The sequence below is a fragment of the Centruroides sculpturatus genome, unplaced genomic scaffold (assembly GCF_000671375.1).
Source record: "Centruroides sculpturatus isolate CEXI.00-Female unplaced genomic scaffold, Cexi_2.0 scaffold341, whole genome shotgun sequence".
In the NCBI taxonomy this organism is placed as follows: Eukaryota; Metazoa; Arthropoda; class Arachnida; order Scorpiones; family Buthidae; genus Centruroides; species Centruroides sculpturatus.
In genome coordinates, this window is record NW_019384623.1 from 388,976 (window position 1) to 408,967 (window position 19,992).

Consider the following 19,992-nt stretch of genomic DNA (forward strand, 5'->3'; position numbering starts at 1 on the left):
TACAGACTGAAAAGAAAAAGAACCAATAGATATCGACCTGTAATATGCGTTTTTACTACGAAAGGAAATGAAAGCGTTAGTCTGTTGTTATAGGCTTCGGTTACACCGGGTTAAATATGTATCGGATTGATCCAAACGAAAGTTTTCGTCACCATTACGTCATTCGTAATTATCTTTATATTGCGACTGTATTTTTGGTTTAGCGTAACGAAATAGGACGAAATAATTAACCACGTTCCGAATTTTCAATTCTTTAATTATTTGGCCTTCATAAATTAACACAGTTTTCGTGTAGATAAAAAGGAAAAGGGATCGATCTCTATTCGAGTGCCGTAATCTTTCGACAGTTTAAAGCAGTGTTTTTCAACCCGTGGCTCGCGACCCCCTTGGGGGTCGCGGGTAAAAGAAAAAGACAAATGTTTGTAGGTCCTACACTACATTAAAAAAACTACAATTTCAGCGAGAATTACGGCCCACCCCAGAAAATGATAGCCGAAAAATTGTTGAGCTGATTTGCAAAAAGAAATAAAAAGTAGAGGCTGAAAATTCTGACGTTAAAAAAAAAAAGAAAAAAAAATGTTAAAGGTTAAAGGAAGTTTCATACTTTATGTGTGTTAAATTATTGTCGATCCTAAAATTTTCATTTTAATCAACAATAATTTGTCTCAACAGAAAGAAAATTAAATACATAGTTTTTAAAATCACTGATATAGTTTTAATATGGCTCTAGGGGGGTCGCCACAATTTTTTAACTTGTAAAGGGGTCGCATATTCAAGAAGGTTGAAAAACACTGGTTTAAAGGAAAGCGTGCCAAACTGTCATTAAATGCATTATGATGCGCGACCTCCGAACAAATCGCTCACCATTTATTCTATTTTTCTCGAGAAGGATTTACTTTTTTCTACTTATTTTTTTCGATATCGATAAGGAAGAATATTACTTCCGACGATTTTTATTAGAAATTTATATTTAATTACTTCTTTTTTGGTGAAAATTTATACTAATTCTTATTGCGTTAGGCAGAATTCAAGGACATCAGTTTGGCCACCCATTGCGAGAGCGGTACCACCGTCAGCATGGTCGTCTATCGGAACGGAACCAAAGTCGTCAGGTAAAATCGCTCTCCGGCCACCATTTTAACTCTTCTTCCGCTACGATCCGAGCTTCTCGCGTTTCCCGTTCGTAACTTCCGGTTGATTCTTACGACTTTTGCACGTCTTTATCGCTAGTATTTCTAGAAAGTTTCGATGTTCTGCCGGTGGCAGATCTTGGGGAAAAATTCGGAGGAAAAAACGGATCGGGGTTATTCGGACCATCATCGAAGAATTTGCCGTTTTAAAGAGAAATCTGAACACAAAATAAAGAACAAATACTTTATTCGGTCGAATGTGACGTAACAATCGATGACGGTTAAAGTAAAATCGACCTACTTAACCACATACAAGTAATTAATCTACTTTCGAGAGTGTTGCAATTATTCCCACCGGTTCTCGGTTTCCGCCGTGGTTTTCATCTTTTCTACCAAATTTTACTTTTTCTATCTAAATACGCCTTTGTATCAAATAATATGGACGAGGTCGAAAATTATGAGGGAAGATCCGTCGACGAATCTAAACCCTGTGATTCTCCGGTAGTAGATTTTTCGTGGGAATGTTAGAAGAGTCGGTTTCCTCGAAACGGGCCAAACTCTTCTTTCTACTCTACTTAGCATCGAGTTCCGTTTGTAAGTCATCTTTCAGCTTACGCTATATTTCTGTCGAAAGGTCTCTATAAAGAGGAAGAATAAAGAACGTGCTCCTGCCTAAAATTTGGCGATAATAAACTGGATTAATTCATTTTAGGATTTGGAGACTTTAACTAGGGACGGAGAAAATAGTTTTCTCCGATCCATAGATTTTTACATAAATTAAGAGAATTATTAAAACGTAATTTGTATAAACTGCTAGAACTTTCGTATATGTCAGCGGGTAAGATCGTCCCATAAACGACCGCACTCTTGGCCTATATTTAAAGCATTCGTTCGGTATTTTCTAGACGCCCATTAGCCTTCGGGACGCGGAGACGACGAGAAAAGAACTAAGGGGAAGCCAAAACAACCCCTTTGCTCCTTAAAGTTGTCTTGTTTTGCGCGTGTCTTGGAGAAGGACGTAAACAGATCTTTATCACGTAATTAGGCCGGTAGGAATAATAAGGAAGAAGTTTTTTTCGACAGAAAGCGGAAGTTCGGAGTAAATAATGGTGACGATTGCGTTTCAGATCGTTTCGGCCGGATTTTCTACTGATTAGACAACACGTCAGGGACGCCAACGAAGACTACAGGCCTTTACTTCTGGGATTTAAATATGGAGGAGTTCCCAGCGTAAACACAGTTCACAGCCTCTACAACTTTCAGGACAAGCCTTGGGTGGTAAGAATTTTTGAAATTTGCTCTCCTCCACTCTTCCTGTATCGATATATCGATCGTGATCATCGCTACGAGTTTATACGGAGTTAATATCCAATGCTAAAAGTGCACAGCAAACTGTAAGACACCATTGGCTTCTTATGTACTTTTTGTCAGTATAAAATCCAATTTTATCTCTTAAAAGTAGAAAGAATTGTTCTTCACCTGGCCAAATGGTATAAGATCTATTCGGACACTATTTGTTCCGTGAGCTTCGGCACGACGCGACTTTATCGGCACAGAAAGAGTCTCAATATAAAGATTCAATGTTTGTTTTAAAATATTTTGGGAAGATTTTATTAAAAAAATAGAAATTTCTTTTGCAGTTTTCTCATCTGTTGCAAATACAGCGGAGATTGGGTCGAGAGAATTTCCCGTTAATAGAGCAAGCCTTTTATCCCAATCATAAAGAAATGGTAAGAAAATCCTTTTATTCCCGCCCACGGCTAATCCGAGGGATGGGAAGGCAAGAGGTGGGAAATTTTTATTTGTAATGAGTTTAAGAGGGACGTAAGTTAATGAAATGGTAACCGTCGATGTTATTCTAATGTTATGTAATTACCAGGCAGAAAATTTGTCGTAGACAAGTTTTAGATGTGGTTAACTCCGCATCGTCCTTTTCGTAAAAAGTAATGATTTTGAAACAAGCGCCTTCTAACACTCTATGTATTGAGGGTAATAAGAAGAATGACGTCGTTCGTTACGTAACTTCCTATTTAAAAAAAGCAACAATTCGCAATTTTGGTTGGCGTCGACGCTAGTTACAAATGCCAGCCGTGTTTATAGCGAAAACGACGGAAGAATAAGCGATAGATGACGTCATGTGACAATATCCGGGGGCGAAGAGGAATGCGTTGTCTGTGAGACCGGAGCTTAGGTTTAAGATGGAGAGGAGGTCCTGCAGGTCGATGTAAATATAGCGCCTTATCTGGAAAGAACCGAATAATGAATCGAGTAGTGTTTCGAAACACGGCTGGTTTCGTCATCCCGCTAATAAACCTCCTTATTCTCGACGATATTACCAGAAACTTCGAGTGTAAACTTCCTCGGTTACGTATCGGGTTTCCCGACTTAAGGTAACATTAAGTGCTCGACCGCCATTTTTTTATTTTACCGCCTGTTTATTATTCCAATTAGCGGCGGAACGACCTGCCGTTTTTCTACCTTTATTACTTTAACCGGACAGACCTTTAATTGTTCCTGGCGGACGGACAGAAGCGATAAAGGTGGTTTCGGATTTTCGAAAAGTCCTTCGGCCGAGAAACCAACAAACTAATGTGCTTGAGTGTTGCGAACGTTTCGTAATTCTGCTTTGTACTACAAGACGTTTACGTAACTTCCGGTTAGACTATCGTTTCGAAAAGAAAGAAGAAAATTGTATCCCAAGACTACAGCCGCGGTGACCTCACTCTCTCAAATTCGGACTGTTAACGTCCTTTCAAAACCGACGACTAAAGTAAAACTCGGGGTGGGTCTCCGGTGGGGAACGACCTTCATCTCAGATGGTTTTTATTTATTTATTGAACCAGAATAGGAGTTAAGTTTTGGTTCGGAGGAAGAAAGGTGAAAGTTCAGTTCTCCGGGTGTGACGAACTAAAAGTAAAATGCCTCCGCCACCTTCCCGTCGGAAGACGAAAGGTGCGAGGATTCCGTCCGACTTAGGCCGAGAAATTATTCTACCGGCGACCACCCCTTCTAGAACGCTCCTTCTGACTAACCGGTTCTGACATTTTTTTTTTGTATACGAAATTATTTGTTGCTAAATTAAATTTCCCAGTCGTTTACTCCAATCTTCTTCGCCCTCCGAAGCATCCCGAATTAACAAAAATTGGAAACGAATGGGTAATCTTATACGTATCCGGCATTTACGCAATTTTGTAATCGTTGCGTAATAACGCGTGGTGAGGAAAAAACACAGCTGCGAATCCAAACGTCGGCTTTCTTTGTAGCAAACGTCGGTGGGAATTTACCGAAGTGTTCCTTCTTAAATATAAGCAAAAGACGAAGAAAATCGAGTACATTCGAATGCATATTTATCGATTGAACACGTTTTGGCGTTAAGAAAAATACACTGGGATTTTGCCCTTGTCGTTTGGTTTTCGTCCTAGAGACGGGAAGATCCTTTAGTTTACCAACGACTTCTGGGAATTTTTGTGCTTTTGTCGATGAAAAAATTCTTTCCAGGGACCGAGTCCGTCCGGAAAATCGGGATTGGCTTCGGCTTGAAATGTAAAGTCACCCGCGATACGGTAAACGCGACATGTCACGACGAACTTGTATGGATATAAATGAAACTCTTTCTTTAAAAAATATAAAAAGTCATTAAGGAAAGTTTTATTTACATGAATATTTCAAATTCTATACATCGGAAAAGTATCGAATAACTATAAAATACGCACGACAACGAAGTGCCCCTTTAAAATAATACATAAATTTATGCCTCTCTCTCTCTCTCTCTTTCGTCGAAATTTATAATAATTATATTTCATAAATACATTGTTTTTGAAAGGAGAGAGTCGACGTCGGCTGATTGTTTGTACAAAGTTTACATAAATTTACTAACAGAAGATCTGTCAGTTTTTTATTATATATATATATATATTTATATATTTACTATTTATTTATGCAATGATATATACATATACACACGTTTTGCGAACTGCAATTTCTGCTGTCGACATTTGTAAGTACTTTTCGGTACCGGAAACGTCGGCACTTTCTTTTCCTCTGTCTCTCTTCCTCCAGTAATCGCGCGAAAACTCCGGAACTTCGCCTTGGGGCGAAAAGTTGGCGCTGGTACTTACGTACACGACGCCAGCTGGCGCGTGCTCGTGTACACTTATATACAAATACGTCTACGTACAGGGGACAAAAAATAGTTCGTCCGGAGGGTGCCGGTCCTAAGGATGCTTTCTCTCTTCCTTTTCCTTCCGGAAACGCTTCATGCAGTGTCGGTAGGCGGAATTATTCACCCAGGAGCATCGGTCTCCGTCACCGGGAGTAGGCACGCACAGGGAATGCTTTCCTTGACAGTCCGAGTCCGTCCAAACGGTCTCCCAGGAGCAGTAGCGACCTTTGGTGGCTCGTCGAGAGCCGAACAACGGCCTCACCTGCAATCACCACTCCGTTAATTAACCAATTGAATTCCTTTAAAACTTTTCGTCTCCGGCCGTCGTCACGCGCAAAATTTCTGACGTCGAAGGTGTCCGTCACTATTAATTTTAATTAATTTTAACTACTTCCGAATTACGCAAGCGCCTCTGCGGGAAAGCTACGCGACTTTTCGAACTTTCTTGCTCTTCCCGTTCTTCCCTTTTTATTTAATGAAACAAACTAATTAATTTTTAAACGTTATTTTAAGAACTTTGCTGAAAAGGGAGGTGAAAAACAATGTTCTGACGTTTGTAGTAAAATTGAAACGTGTAAAAAGAGTTCTAACCTGCCGGAGGGTCGAATGGGTTATCAATGAGCAAAGGATGCCGTATGTAAACAATTACTCAGACTTTAGGAAGAAGAACGTGTTCCTTTTCTTTTTAACTTTTTTTTTAGCTTTAAAACTCATTTCCATTTAATCGATCGATTCCGTGTTACTTTCGCCTTTATCTGAGACTCGCCCTCCCTTCGCGTTTTATCTCGATGGAAACGGAGCCGTCGCCTTCCCACACGGCGTGTCGTCGTCGTTTGAATCGAATGCCTTCTCTACGGTTGGCCCGGCCGGTAATGAAAGCGGTAGGCGCTGTCGGTGCTACCCGGAAGACTATCGCTAACCTGTCCCGTAACCCTTTTTATCTAAGGCTATTTACGAGTGCAGTGTAAAGAGATAGACTCACCTTGCAGTGGCAACCCTGTCGGTAGAGACGGCGAAAACCTTTCCTCTGCTTCTTGGTCAACGTCGACCACTTCTGCACGAAGTTACAGCCGGAAACCCAGGGCTTCTCTCCCGTGATTCGACCTTGAAATAACGTATTTCCATATTTTAGACCAGACACGCACTACTTCCGTTATCTCGATACTCGTTTCTTCCTTTAATCGAATGCCAAATAGTAATCGTCGTATTTTAAGTGGCCGACGGCCGACTTACTCACTTCAGATTATTACGTCGGCATTTCTTACGAAATCTTTCGAATGACGCGTAAGGGTAAGTCGAAATCGGTGTTCGTTACGTCACTCGACCACGCGCTTTTAGTTTATATTTAGATCGACCGGAAACGACCGGAGCCAAATCCCGGTTTTGATCCGGTTTCATAATAACGATAACAGAAGCGTGAAGACAAAAAGACACGACAAACAGAATTCCGACGAGACTTAAAGACTCTTACCTGTCACCAAGTATTTATCCGGACGGAGACGTAGTCCGCACATAGCCTCTTTGCTATTGGACCATAGAAGACCGTGAGAAAGGGCCTCTTCCGCTTTGCCGTTGGCCTGAAACAATCATCGATTTATATTATTATCTCGGACGTAAATCACGCGTCGGACGTAACGACCTCCCCGCTATTTCCGTGCCTGTGACCGGGCCAACCATCACTCACCTTACGGGGAAATTCGGTTTTGACCCGACTTCCGATCTGAACCGGACAAAAGTTCGCGAAGATTTAATGACGGAAAGTCTTCCTTTTTCCAAGACTAAAACACCGCTTAGAGGCTCTTAAAAAATCGAGCGCACGAACGTCCGTCTCAAGAAAGGGAAAGTCGAATTATGCGTAGGAGTTTTAACGCGCTAAAGTAAAAATAAATTACGTTGATAAGGCTTATTTACCTTGAATATTTTTTTCGTTCGGATCTGATAGACGTGGACGTCGGCGTCGCTCTTCCTCATTCTTCTCACCCGCACCGCAGCCACTGGAAAGGGATACAAAATAGCTCGATTATGGCACTTCGGCGTTTCTACCCACACATTAGAAAGGCTGCTCACTCCGGTCCTTCCTTCGCTTCCCCCTCGGAAGACCACTCTTCTCACCTCTGTCTTTCGTCCTTCGCCGCGCCTCGCGTAAAATGACAAAGAGTTGACTTTACGAAGAAAAATCGGACGAAAAACGAAACTTCCGAGGAGGACAGCCGATGGAGACGGAAGGGGAGGGGCTGCCCGGTGTAAACTCACCGAAGTCTGCCGAACAATAATGTTCTTGAGGGTGAAAGTTCATGCAAAGGCAGCTTTCCGCCACGGCGTACGTCATCAGACCCACCACCGTCACGAACAGAAACTTACGAACAGAAGCCATTTGTCGTGGCAAAACTTTGGAACTGAAAAAAGAAAGCAAAATTAAAACTCTAATCTCCGGAATCTGTCCGATTCCTACCGTTACTCACACGTCGATGCTCTGGTACGCGCCGTTACCGAGCAGCGCCACTTCCGGTTTCTCTCCCACGCGCTTCCCCGGCTGAAGAAGTGAAAATCGAAAGATCCTCCTTAGTCAACGACACTTTTTCCCGTTCTCGTCCATCCGATTTATTCGTAAATTCCGTCGAAAGGGGAAATTCCGATGGCAAACGAATTCGCCTTCCTTCCAACTCTTGAATTTTAAGAGTGAAGAACTTTCTGAGAAACTCCAAAACTTGGGTCGTGGCGTTCGTCTGGCATGCGCGATGACGGAAGCCTTTGCGTCCGAAACAAAACAGAAAAAAGAAAACAAAAGAAAAAGCAAAGCGACGACGACGTCGGCGCTCGTTACTTTATTCGACGGGCGACGACGTAATTAGCGCGAGGTCGAAAAGAGGTCGAAGTCGTTTCCAAGGCATTTAAGCGGCGAAAGACGGTCTCGAAAGTGGCGCGCTTCGCCTTCTGACGTAAAAATTGTCGAGCTATTCCGGAAACACGACAGGAGAATCTTCGGAATTCTTCGGTTCTAATTCCTTTTGACCTTCGTCTCTCCGCCGACGAGTAGAGCTTTGTTTCGACGGCAGAAGCGACGCGGGGTAAAGAGGAAAGCGGGGAAAGCGACCATCTACGACGATGGGTTGGAGAAGCGAAAGAGGAGGCGTCCCACGTTTCCCGGAAACCATCGGAATGTTAAGGACGAGAGCGCCAGTCTTTACGAATAAATAAACAAAGAGAAGGAGGAAAGGGAGGAGGTTCCCCGCCTTTCTCCCTCTCGCAGAGACACCTCCTATCGACCCTAACACGAATCGCCCGAAGGAACAATTCCCTTCCTTCTTTTCGATCCCTTTCCTGAGCCCGTTTTTCTTCTGATATATTTGTCTTCTCGCCACGCGCCGTCTTCTGACCTCTTTCCACTTCCGTTACGACATCCGTCGACTTCCGATGGCACTGTTCCACGACCAAGGTGCAAATCCCATCGGCGGCGTCGTTCGAATCAATCTCTAATTGCACGAAAATATTTTCTCGGCCGGACTCCCTTCCGCGGCGCGGAAGAGAGTCCGGCCGAGAGCGCAGCGCCGGGGATAGCGCGCGATGGAAAGCGACGGAGTCGGCGATGGTCCCAGCCTCGTTCTTATTCGGGTTCGTCGATCCGACGAAAATTTCTCTCGTCGACGCCCACCGCCGTTCTAGACGCGACGTCGAGTCCGCGTGACCGTGACCGGCGACCTCCGTCTCGGGGGACGAGGTGTTTTCGGTCCCCGTTCCTCCCGGGTCGGAGGAAGAGAAGCCGGCGACGGGAGCGGGCGCGCGGCGCACTCACCTGTTGGGTAGAGCGGGCGGCGGAGCGGCATTCGCAGCCGCTGCACGACAATTTAAACCGGGAGTCCGAACGCGCGCGTCTTCTCTCGGCGCCGTCGTCCTCGATACTGACGGCAAATCTTCGACCGCGGCCGTTTCGCCGCCCATGTCGCAACGGCCGCCGGCGCCCGTCGGTCGTCTCGGCGTTCCGTCGGCGCTGCGCCGCGCCGGCGAGGACCAGAACGGCGTTTTCTTTGGCTTTCGCCGGGAAGAAGGCATAGGGGTGAGAGACGAACCGATTTCGAAAAAAGGGAAGTTCCTTCCGACGTGTTCCTTCCCTGGAACGTTCGGCGCCCTTAAAAGAGTTGCTGCCTTCGTCCTCCCCGAACTTTCCCTCCTTCCGGGCGGTATGGGAGGCCCGAATCTCTTCTCCAGTCAACCCACCGGAAGCGCTTACCTGAGGCGGGAGCGAGTGTGTGTCCGACGGGAGCGATGTGAAGTCGGATCGGTGGAGTTTGGCTCGCGGACGGAGCTCGCGCCTCTATAAATAATTTTTGGCGGGAAAGTGTGGGAGGTTTCGACGTTGATCGACGGCGACTCCCCCCTCAGATTCCGGGAGCGTCGACGGCGTCCTCTTTCTTCCCGGAAGCGTCGGCGGCGTGGCCAAACGCTTCCGGAGAAGACGACGTCCGCGCTTTGCCACCGATGCGCATCGCCGACCGACGCGTTGGACATTTATTGTTCTCTCTCCACGTGACAACGTGAAATATCTTAAAGGAAGGGAATTGTAATCTTGCAACTCCGAGAAAAATACGGAGAAGACTTCCTCCGTCAGGTTGGAAGAGCCACCGTATCCTAAATCTTGGAAGAAGAGTCGGATTTCTGGCGTCGGGAGGGCCAAAGACTTCCGATTTTCCGACCGAGGTCGATTCCCTATTTCGTCACTTCCCAGACGTAACGAAATTGGGAATCGATCTGGAACTTTTCGTTTCGGACTGCGTTTCTGTCTGTCCCGTTTTCCAGTGTGTCCATTTGTTGTGACGTAATCATTTTCCGGTTTCGGGACGATTGTCTTTATAGTTATAGTGATCGGATACGTCCATCTGTCCATCCGTTCGTGATTTTGGGAAGAGGAGACGAGCGGCAGAACTTTCTTCCTCGCTATTCCTTCCGTCTTTCGGATTACACCGTGTATTCGTCACGTTTTACTTGTTATTTTGTTATGCGAATGGAGCAGAAAAAACATCTGTTATGCTTCATCTCAAGTTATTATTATTAGTATTATATAATCATTTGTTATTGTTATTATCGTTATATAGGCTAATTGTAAAGTACAATATGGCAGAACCATTGGCAAAAAAGCCATTTTTTCAGCTTTCCCAAAATAATTAGCAATTAGAAAGACTAATACAATAAAAACACAAAATTATAAATACAAAGAAGAATCAATTGTTCACTCTCCTGATGTTATGACATAATTTTATCTATATTATAAATACCCTTTAATTTTGATATTAATGTGTTACACTTTCCTATTTCTTTAATTTCGGGATTTGGGTTTATTTCAAAGTTAACCATCTTTCTGATAAATATAATTATAATTCTCACATTTCATGTAGACCTATTCGTAACAACTATATATTATATATATACAGTAGTTAAAAAGCAGTCTAAATTCTCAAATTTTTGTCTTGTAAATCCAACAGAGTCGAAATAAAATTGTGAAATACAATTCAAGGCCAAATCGTATTCACTTATACCAAGCCATATTGTTCTTTTTAAACCTCCACTTGTAATCTTGTATTTTGAAATATGTAAAAAAGAAAAGTACACAAACATCTGCGGCCACTCCTTTCGCACCGAAGCCGGTCTAAATACGCCCTTCGTACCGAAAGGTGTCGAGATGCGCGTTACTTACGTAAGAGCCGGAGCAGATTCGAATTTAGGGAAAATTTGTGGTACAAGTTCTTATCTCTTTACAATGTCTTTAAGTTTGAATAAGAGCTGATCTTTAACGGGCGTAAGTCTAAGTTTTTAGACCACGTGTACCGATTCCTCGTGTGACGTCAGACGTCAAAACCAAAACTACGCACATATTATTGATTTTAACGGTATCCGTCCGCGATGAAATACGACGATAGTTAATGAACTTATGTATGAATTTTGTTTTCTTTTTAATTTCAATTTTAAATTAAACAAGATGGAAACTTTTACTTTGCGGGCCGTATTCTGCGTATCGCCCCTGATATCTCCGATGGCCCGCTTACCATCTCGGCTGAAATTCGGCCACTGGTATCGGAAAGTGTTTAACATAAAAGAACCAAGGTAGAAAAGGAGTTAGACGTTGAGGGTTTAAGGGCGAAGAAATTTACAGAAAATTGAGGGAAACGGGTACTGGTGAAGAGAGGAAGAATGTCGTTCGTCGTCGTCTCCACTTTTTCCTACTTTTATGGAAATGAATGCGGAGAATGGAAAGAACGCGCGGTAAGCGTTTTTTTCTCTTCCCGGGGAAGGTCGCCGCGGGAGGACGAAGAATCGGGTTTCGGTCGGAGGTGTTAGTTGGTCTGAGTCGGAGGGAGAGGTGCCCGGTAACGAAGTAGGGGAGAAATTTTCCCGGAACACGGTTAGATGGCGACATCAATGACGTCCCCCCCCGCGGCCGTCGGCCGATTAATTCCGTACTTCATTTACAAGCGTAGCTCGAGATGCAAATATTTACGGCCAGTAGAATGCTCGATGAGATTTAGTGTCCTTCTTTCTCTACAGACCGTAGATATCGGGGGGGGGCATATTTTAACGTCGTTAACACAGCAAACGAGAATTCACTCCTGAACGCTGTCTCCCGCGATTTAAGGCGTTCGAGTAAAAGCTTAGCGCTTGTTTTCCTTCTGGTAGCGCTCCTCGTTCCAACAGTTTCTGACACTGCGCGGTTTCCTTACACCACCAAAATTGAGTGAAAAGCGTTTGTTTATGCGCTAACCCAGCGCAGATTCAGATTTAAGAGATAACGTGACAGGAAGACAGTTTTAACCGAGGGATGAGTTCCTCTCTCAAACTAATCGCAATACAGAAATATTAAAATGACCATTAAAAAATGCTTCAGTTTGCTTTATCTGTGGGTAAGAATCCGCCCAATTTTCGGGTTAGCCACGAAGTCCATTGCGCGTTTTCATCGCCACCGCCGCGCCGTTCTGAACTTCGTTTGCGGGGATGCGATTACATACATACATACATACAATTCTTTATTATGTACCAGAATTGAGTATATACCTAGTACCGGCATAACTAGATGATGAGTACAAATACACAATACGAAATATGATAGATATTTTAGACAAGCAGTTGATTACAATATAGATGCGACTATAGAACTAATCCGGACTAACTTGGCAGAAGTGGCGGGCACTGGGTCGAATCCGAGATTCTCTCGGAACTAAAGATAAACTGTGCCTTCGCTTTCATTTGTTTTTATGGAAGGACGATAGGCGGTGGCGTACGGTGGCAGAGAGAGGTGCCGACGTAAGGTGTTAAAGTTGGAAAGAAGATAAATAGTGGCTGATCATGGAGATAGATCGATTTTTGAACTCGAAAATCAACGAAAGACGAGGCGATATTTAAAACGAGTAATTAATATCCGAGTCTACAATAGATGGTATTAAAATTATAACAACCCTTCTTTAGTCATTTACAGTAGTTTTAAACTAAGAAATTACGAACGACGACAGAGCCACCCGCCAATTGAAGAAACGTAGGGTTGGATTGCAAGATTCATTTTAGAGCGTCAGTCGTTCCTGCCATTGCCCTTATGTTCTAGAAGAGACGGTGGTCGCTGAGAGATTAAGGTTCATCCTACTGCTCTGGGGACTTAGAAACTTTTCGGAGATGATTCATTCAGATGTATCGGGCTCCGATTCCACCATTGTAGGTTTCGCCGAACGCACGATGGGGTTAATAAAATAGGCTAAATGATACCTACAGAGCATACACACCGGAAAACGCTTCATGTCTTTTCTTTAATTTGACATTGGTTTGGTTTATGCCAAAAAAAAACACAAACCAAATTTTTCTTTACTGATCTGTGAATGAATTTCCTTAATGAATATGAAGAAAGAAACATCTCACTAGTCAAGAATTATTTTTTTTTGACAATACGTGAACTTTCCTGGCGGAGGCTTTATACTTTTCCGGGCTTTCCGCCCGGAAGAGCCTAAAGCCGCCGTCAGTATCGAAGTTTTTCGCCACGTTTGCGCCAACGCCACCCTCGGTTTTAGGTTTTGTTCGTAAACAGCAACGAGATCACATGGGCGATATGCAGAGGATATCTTTTATGGGAAACTGGCCTTTATTTAAGTGTTACAACAACAAGAAAATCCGAAAAAATTAACGTGGTCAATCCGTTGGCCAAGCGCGAACCCATGATCAACTGCTAATGTTTAGTGGTTTAATCCACTCAGTCTCTGGTGGGCAACCGTCCATCCCGGAAGAAGGTATTAGTCCTAAATCGGAAGAGGTATAAAGATCATGTCTCAGCGATTCTAACGTGGCGGTCTGGATAAACAATCGCGACAAAAGCATCGGCTAAAGGGTTTGAACCCACAATATCCGAGTTTGGAGCGGCGGCTGAGGGATCACCAGTAGTCGAAGATCTATCATAGGGACAGAGTTTGGTCCGAATGCGACGAGGAAATTTTCTGCCATTTATTCTTCCGGATATTTCCGGGTGGAATACCGGAATTGGCTTGGGCCACGTTCAAAGACTCTACTCTCGACATTTCCGAAAGAAAGACGAATATTGTTCCGCCTTTTTCACATTGAAACGACTAAAAGGTCTCGATTTCTGGGCCAGAGAACGACGATTCCTAAATTTAGCAGTGAAGTAAGGTGAGGAGGAATTCGCGTCCGTTGGAAGTGGAAAAAATAAACACCTCCCACGCTTCTCCGATCAGCGAAGGACGTGGAAATTCGGAGAATTGCCGGTCGAAGGTCGCGGGCTTCCACCTTCTCCTTCCGTAAATAAACCTTCTGCCACCCGCTTTACCGGATCTTCCGCCGCTAGGGAACTGTGATGCCGCTGTGAAAGCACCGCGAAACGAAACGCTGATGCGCTCGACTCCGTACTTAAGTGCCTTAAGCTCCTGCGGTTTTCTCACCCGGTCTTCTAGCAGATATTTACGTGTGACCCAAACCACCGCGCTTTTTTCGATTTCCGCCACTTCCGGCTTCTGGTCATTATGTATTTTTTAAGCGTTTGTGGCGCCGCGGCAAACGCTTCCACTTTCCCTTTTCCGCTCCGTCGTACCGGAGGAGAGAGATAGCAATTAAAGATGTAGCTCTTGTTTTCTGAGAAGAATGCTCTTAAGCGTAACTATCATCTGCATTAATAGAGTGCCTTATTTAGGCAATATGTAATAGTTTCTTCGTCTATAAGGATTTACAATATGCAAATATCGAAGAACGAGACGTAACGAAGCACTTTAACCTACGGGAACCGTCGGGAATATTCCGGAAGTCGACACGTTGACTTCCGGAATATTCGCGCAAAATGGCGAGTGAAGAGAGTCGGGTGGCATCAGAAATGGTCTAATCGACACTTTGTTATCCGCAGCTGACTACTCCAAAGTTTCCTTGCGTGGTGAAGATAGGGCACGCACACGGCGGACTCGGTAAGCTGAAGGTGGAGAACCACTACGACTTCCAGGACGTGGCCAGTGTGGTGGCAGTGTGTCGGACCTACTGCACGGTGGAACCTTTCGTCGACGCCAAATATGACATGCACATTCAGAAAATAGGCAACAACTACAAGGCATACATGTAAGTTTTTGAAAAAAAATAACGGTAAGGTAGATGGATAAAATTACAGAAATAGTGTACTGTATTTAATTAAGAATGAGCGTTTAAAATTAGAATTATTAATTGTCGGCAGGAGAAAGTCGATATCTGGCAACTGGAAAGCGAACATCGGGTCGGCCATGTTGGAGCAGATAGCCATGACCGAGCGTTACAAGTTGTGGGTGGACGAGGTGTCGGAGATGTTCGGGGGTCTGGACATCTGCGCTGTCGAAGCCATCCAAGGAAAAGACGGAAGAGAATACATCACCGAGGTAAGTCGATTCCTCCTTCTTTTCCTATCTCTTCCTTCTAAAGGCCCGAACGCTCTTCTATCACTTTCACCTCCCATTGTCCATCATTTTTTCTTTTTTTTATTTAATCCCCGATCTGGTTTTGCTTTTTACTTTACATCAAGGGTCCCCAAACTATTTTGATTGTCGACCCCTTACAGGTTTCCTCGAACTTCCATCGCTTCCCATTTATTTTTCATAATACAGTACAGTTAATAATAATAATAATAATAAATCTGGTGAGCCAGTATTAAGCCAAATACTTTTCATGTGCTTATTTACAACATCCGAAACTGTCATATACATAACCGATTGGACTAATAATTTTTAATGTTTTCAATCGACCCCTGGGACTCGATAGCGACCAGTTTGAAGGAATTTATCCCGGGCTTAAACAAAACTTTAATTAATAAATGAAAATGGGTTTTCTGTAAAAATGTTTCGATGTCCATGAAAAAGAACAATTTGTTTGGTTGGTGCGAAGGTTTTCTTTCTAAAAAGATAAATTAGGAACAATAGGGCGTAAAATTAACTAACAAGTAAGACATTTTTCTATATTCGAGGGTTTGTGCGGCGTGGGATATAAACTCAATTAGTGGCCGATCTTTGTTTCTCGTCTCTTTTCGCATCGAAACGCGGTCATTTACATGTTATTTTTCCCTATTCTTCCCTAAAATTCATACTAAAAATCCGGATGGGCGAGAACTCTGTCCGGCGAAATAAATTAAAATCGACGAAATCTGAGAAATCTCGAAACCCAGCCAAAATATGGAGTTTTACGTAGTTTTTAAAGAACAACTCGATTCGGTCTAAAGGAGAATTACAGCGAGAAAATCATTACTTAATTCTGTCTTTTTGCTCCACTTCCAAAAAGTAAGAAAGGATGGGAAACATGACTGTTAGCCTTTGTCCGCTGAAAGGAGTGAAAGAGTGGCGTCATTCAGAATTCGAATCAGGGAAAAGGAGTTCATAAATTACGTCCACTTGTTTTTTCTTTTTTTTTTTTTTGAAATTTTTACTCTTCCTCGTCCTCTTGTCCCAGTTAGTCCAAATTTTCGCAACCCCTTCTCTTTTAGTGACGTCCAACAAAACTCAACCCCCTTAAGACCTTTATCACTTTATGAATGATATAGATACCATAGTAGAAATTAAACATACAAGAAACTTTGAAATAAATATAATAAAATGCATAAACTGTATAAAATTTACTGAAAAGAACGAACCTGAAGCCCAACACTTTCCGTTTGTTTCGACTTGACGTAACCCCTTCTCTCTCTTTCAGTGTGGGCGTCATTTATAACAGCCCAAAGAGGATAAGTCGAATCTTCGGAAGTGAAGGAAAAAGAAACATTACGGGAGTTTTGTGGTGCTCGAATCTCCAAAAGCCAAGAATTATAATATTTTCAGATAGATAAGGAAAGAGGGATCGTTATAATGTCCTAGGCAATGGAGGGGCTCTCCGTTGCTTAGAGCCTTTGACATATTTTGCTTAAGGGATTAAATTTCAATTTATTCACTGGTGTCTCGTTTACCATTTAACTTAACAATAAGAAATCGACGTCTCGATCCGATTTCCATTTAATTTTGAATCGGAGAACGAGAAAGTTTCGTTTATTTGGTTACGGCAACGTGTGACACGGGCGATCTGCCGTGGGGGATTGTCTCCTGGGAGGTCTTTTATGGGAAACTGACCCCCATTTAGGTATTACTAACGTGAATAAAACCCGAAGAACTCCACGTGACCAGTCCGTTGTCCAGGCGCGATACCAGCGTTTCGATCTAAGAACAAGAAAGACTTGGATGCGCATTATAATGGATCGGAGTAACTGGTTATAAGAGAAATTACAAATAGTTTCTTTAACCAGATGTCGCTTTTCAGTTTAGAGCCGGCGACTCCCAACCGCCCGGCCACGTGTTTTTTTCGGTCATATTTCAAAGTTAGTTCGATTCTTGAGTGAAAGAATGGAAAGGAATCGAACGCCTTTTACTTGTCTTTCGCGGCTTTTCGAGGGGTGGCAGAAGGTTTAACGGCGCACTGCGTTTTCAGATCTGAGGATTTCCATTTGCTAGTCACCAAGAGAAAACAGAAAACCGATAATAATGGTTGGAACGTTGAACCAACCGAATATTTTCCGACCCTCGTCCCCGGGGTGGAAAGAAAGCCGTTATTGGAGTAGTCCACGGCCCGACTTTCCGTAATTGTTACAGCTTTCGAGTGCCAGCCGCTTTCGGAATAACAAAGAGAATTAAATTAATTCTATTTTAGTCGACGGTTAAATCTAAAATATTCGTGGACGGTGAACGACCTAATTCTTAAGTTTTTATAATATTTATAAATAGGCTAAGTCGGATAAAACGGAAAGTTTCGATCCGGACGCCGTCGGAACGCGCCCACACCATTAGATTTAACCCCGGCGAATATGGAACGCGTCCCTATTCCGTACAATTCGTTTTTTCCCCAAGAAAAATACCTACTGATTGCGCTATTTAAGTATTCTCGTTACGCATCGTTTGCGTAATTTCACGTAACAGAAAACAGAAAATTTCCTCTTCGGAAACGTCCCTAGATTCGTCTATCCACACCTTTAATATCCTTATTTCGTCGGAAGACGGTAAGGACATTAAGGATGACGTAAAAGTAGAATTCCACTCGGAATTTAATGGTGTTGTACGAGAATAAAGAAAAGAACGTGATCGGAACCCCTTTCTCCGCTCAAAACCCAGTCTCTTCCTCCTCCCTAAATACGTCTTTGCCTATTTACGGTTTCGACTACGATGACGGAGGACGTCGGCTACTATCGTATTTAAAAACCGGCTTAAATAATACGGTTAAGTAGTGTTAGTTTACGTAACTCTCGAACCCTTTCGACATTCTTACTTTTGTATTCCGAAAAGATTTGGTAACTTTTCCTCTGCGAGTGTTACGAATTTCAAACGGGAGATAAGTGCGTTCGTAAGTCGGTAGGCGAGAGTTACGTAAGGACCCGTTTGTCCCCGCACCATACAAGGTAACGAACTAATATAACAATGGAACCGGTTGTACTTTCAGGTCAACGACTCGGCCATGACACTGTTGGGCGAGACGCAAGAAGAAGATCGCAGACTGATCGCCGATTTAGTCGTACAGAGAATACAAACCTATTGCAAGCCCGTCTTAACGTAAGTGGTCATCGGTCCCGGTCCTTTCTCTTAAATAAGACACCGGCCCCCTTTCCGGAAATCTACCGCCGGCGGAGAGAAGTTCGTCGGATGAAAACTTCATCTATTCAATAATTCGTTTTCCGGACGTTCGTACGCGCACCGATAGAGTTTTTGTTTTTTTAGGATTAAAATAACGCGAGTATTATCGTCAGCAATAAAATCATCGAGATCTGTCACTTTTTATTAACTGTAACAGGACAAACGCATTATCGGGAATTTAAGCGCACGTTATTTAAATGCAAATTGAATGACTGTCGCATTATACCTCATTTATCAATTGAGCGCGTTACGTTCGTCCCAGAGTCTTTACATGTACCGGAATTTGGCCTTTTTATTTTTGGTGCGGCCTTTAAAGTAATTTAACTTTAAAATGTAACAAAACCGCAGAATGAAATAGTCCATTTCGGGACTAAAGTTTTTCCCTTTACCTTGCATTCTCCGCCCAGATTCACCTTACTCCGACGGACTCTGATGGTTTACGATTCTTACGCATTTGAATAAATATAGGCCTATTAGTTTACCGGAAAATCCAACAGTAATAATGGCGAAAGAATTTGGCCAACAGACGGTCTTTGAGCCAAATCGTTCCTTCTTTAGCCCGGGAAACGCATTTTTGATGTTTTTGTGGCCGCGCCGCGCCTCAGATTACGCAACGATCTTCGTCCCTTCCAATTTGGTAATGGCATTTGACCACTAACCTAATTTCGTGGTAGAACCTAACCCGTAAGATAAGAATATTGCAAAAGCCGAAGGTTCGAGGTCGAAACGTTGTTTCGCTCACCGAAACTCCCACAATTCTACTGGATAAAAACAATTGAAACGTCGTCGGATGAGATTGCGTAACGACGGTTTCGTGAGCAAAACAAAAATGTCTCACGTTCAAATTCGCTTCTCTGCAAAGGAGACAGACGAATCGCTCGTAATTATCGAAAAATAACCATAAATGGTATCCGAAGAATTAATTAAATACGAAACTTCGATGACTTTTTCCAAGGCCAATGTCGAATGACGTCATTGGAAATACGATAAAATGGAATTTTTGGTCTTACCCGAAATCTCGACCGTCAAAGTACAAAGAGAAAAGTTTGTGGTTGGACGACCAATCGATCTTTAACAAATTGAAATTTATTCCAACGAATTTCCATTGTTTCGTTATAACTTAAACCTTGTTTATGGAATACAGTAATTGAAAAACTTCCTACATAAAAAGCGAAATTACATTTCTATGCCGACATCGTTACTTTCATGGGTTCTTCCTACTCGTAAAACAGACATATAAGTTAGTTGGATCGGAAACTATTACGCTATCAAGGTGTTAGGCAGCTTAGGAAATATTATAAAAGGAATAAATACGACTTTCAGTTTTATTTTTGTTTAAACAAGACCCCCGCTTGTTAAACGATATTTAAATAACAGAAATTGCAATTCTTGAAATTCACCGGTGTTAAATTAATTTAAAGTTTTGCGGTGTAAACTGTAGAAGAACCGTAAATAATTTATAAAAATAAATATTTAAGTCGGAGAAGATCCTCGAAATTTTTCTTGGATCGTAAATTATTCAAATAATTGAAAAGGTATTGTTTTATCGATCAGCATCTTTCTTAAATCA

General features: G+C 42.8%; 2 protein-coding genes across 3 annotated transcripts in view; one reads left to right on the forward strand and one right to left on the reverse strand.

Moving 5' to 3' along the window:
• The window catches only part of LOC111625547 (synapsin-like), a gene marked incomplete at its 5' end in the record, with an annotated part of 47,062 nt that overhangs the window by 23,952 nt on the left and 3,118 nt on the right, over nt 1-19,992 (forward strand). Inside the window, 6 exons of the mRNA XM_023368711.1 lie at nt 1,021-1,112; nt 2,258-2,408; nt 2,771-2,860; nt 14,669-14,874; nt 14,987-15,164; nt 18,232-18,341. Of these exons, the coding sequence (XP_023224479.1) occupies nt 1,021-1,112; nt 2,258-2,408; nt 2,771-2,860; nt 14,669-14,874; nt 14,987-15,164; nt 18,232-18,341 (827 nt within the window). The remainder of the gene's footprint in view (nt 1-1,020; nt 1,113-2,257; nt 2,409-2,770; nt 2,861-14,668; nt 14,875-14,986; nt 15,165-18,231; nt 18,342-19,992) is intronic.
• Nucleotides 3,750-9,568, reverse strand: LOC111625544 (tissue inhibitor of metalloproteinase-like). Of its 2 annotated transcripts, none has more exons than XM_023368708.1 (6): nt 9,521-9,568; nt 7,546-7,688; nt 7,204-7,286; nt 6,764-6,869; nt 6,275-6,396; nt 3,750-5,554 (listed from the first exon to the last, which is right to left on the reverse strand). In XM_023368708.1, exons 2-6 carry the CDS (start codon nt 7,664-7,666, stop codon nt 5,345-5,347), a joined length of 642 nt encoding a protein of 213 aa, XP_023224476.1. In that variant the 5' UTR covers nt 7,667-7,688; nt 9,521-9,568; the 3' UTR covers nt 3,750-5,344. The 2 variants fall into 2 exon arrangements, with proteins under 2 accessions (XP_023224476.1, XP_023224475.1); XM_023368707.1 differs by lacking the exon at nt 9,521-9,568 and adding an exon at nt 9,086-9,514.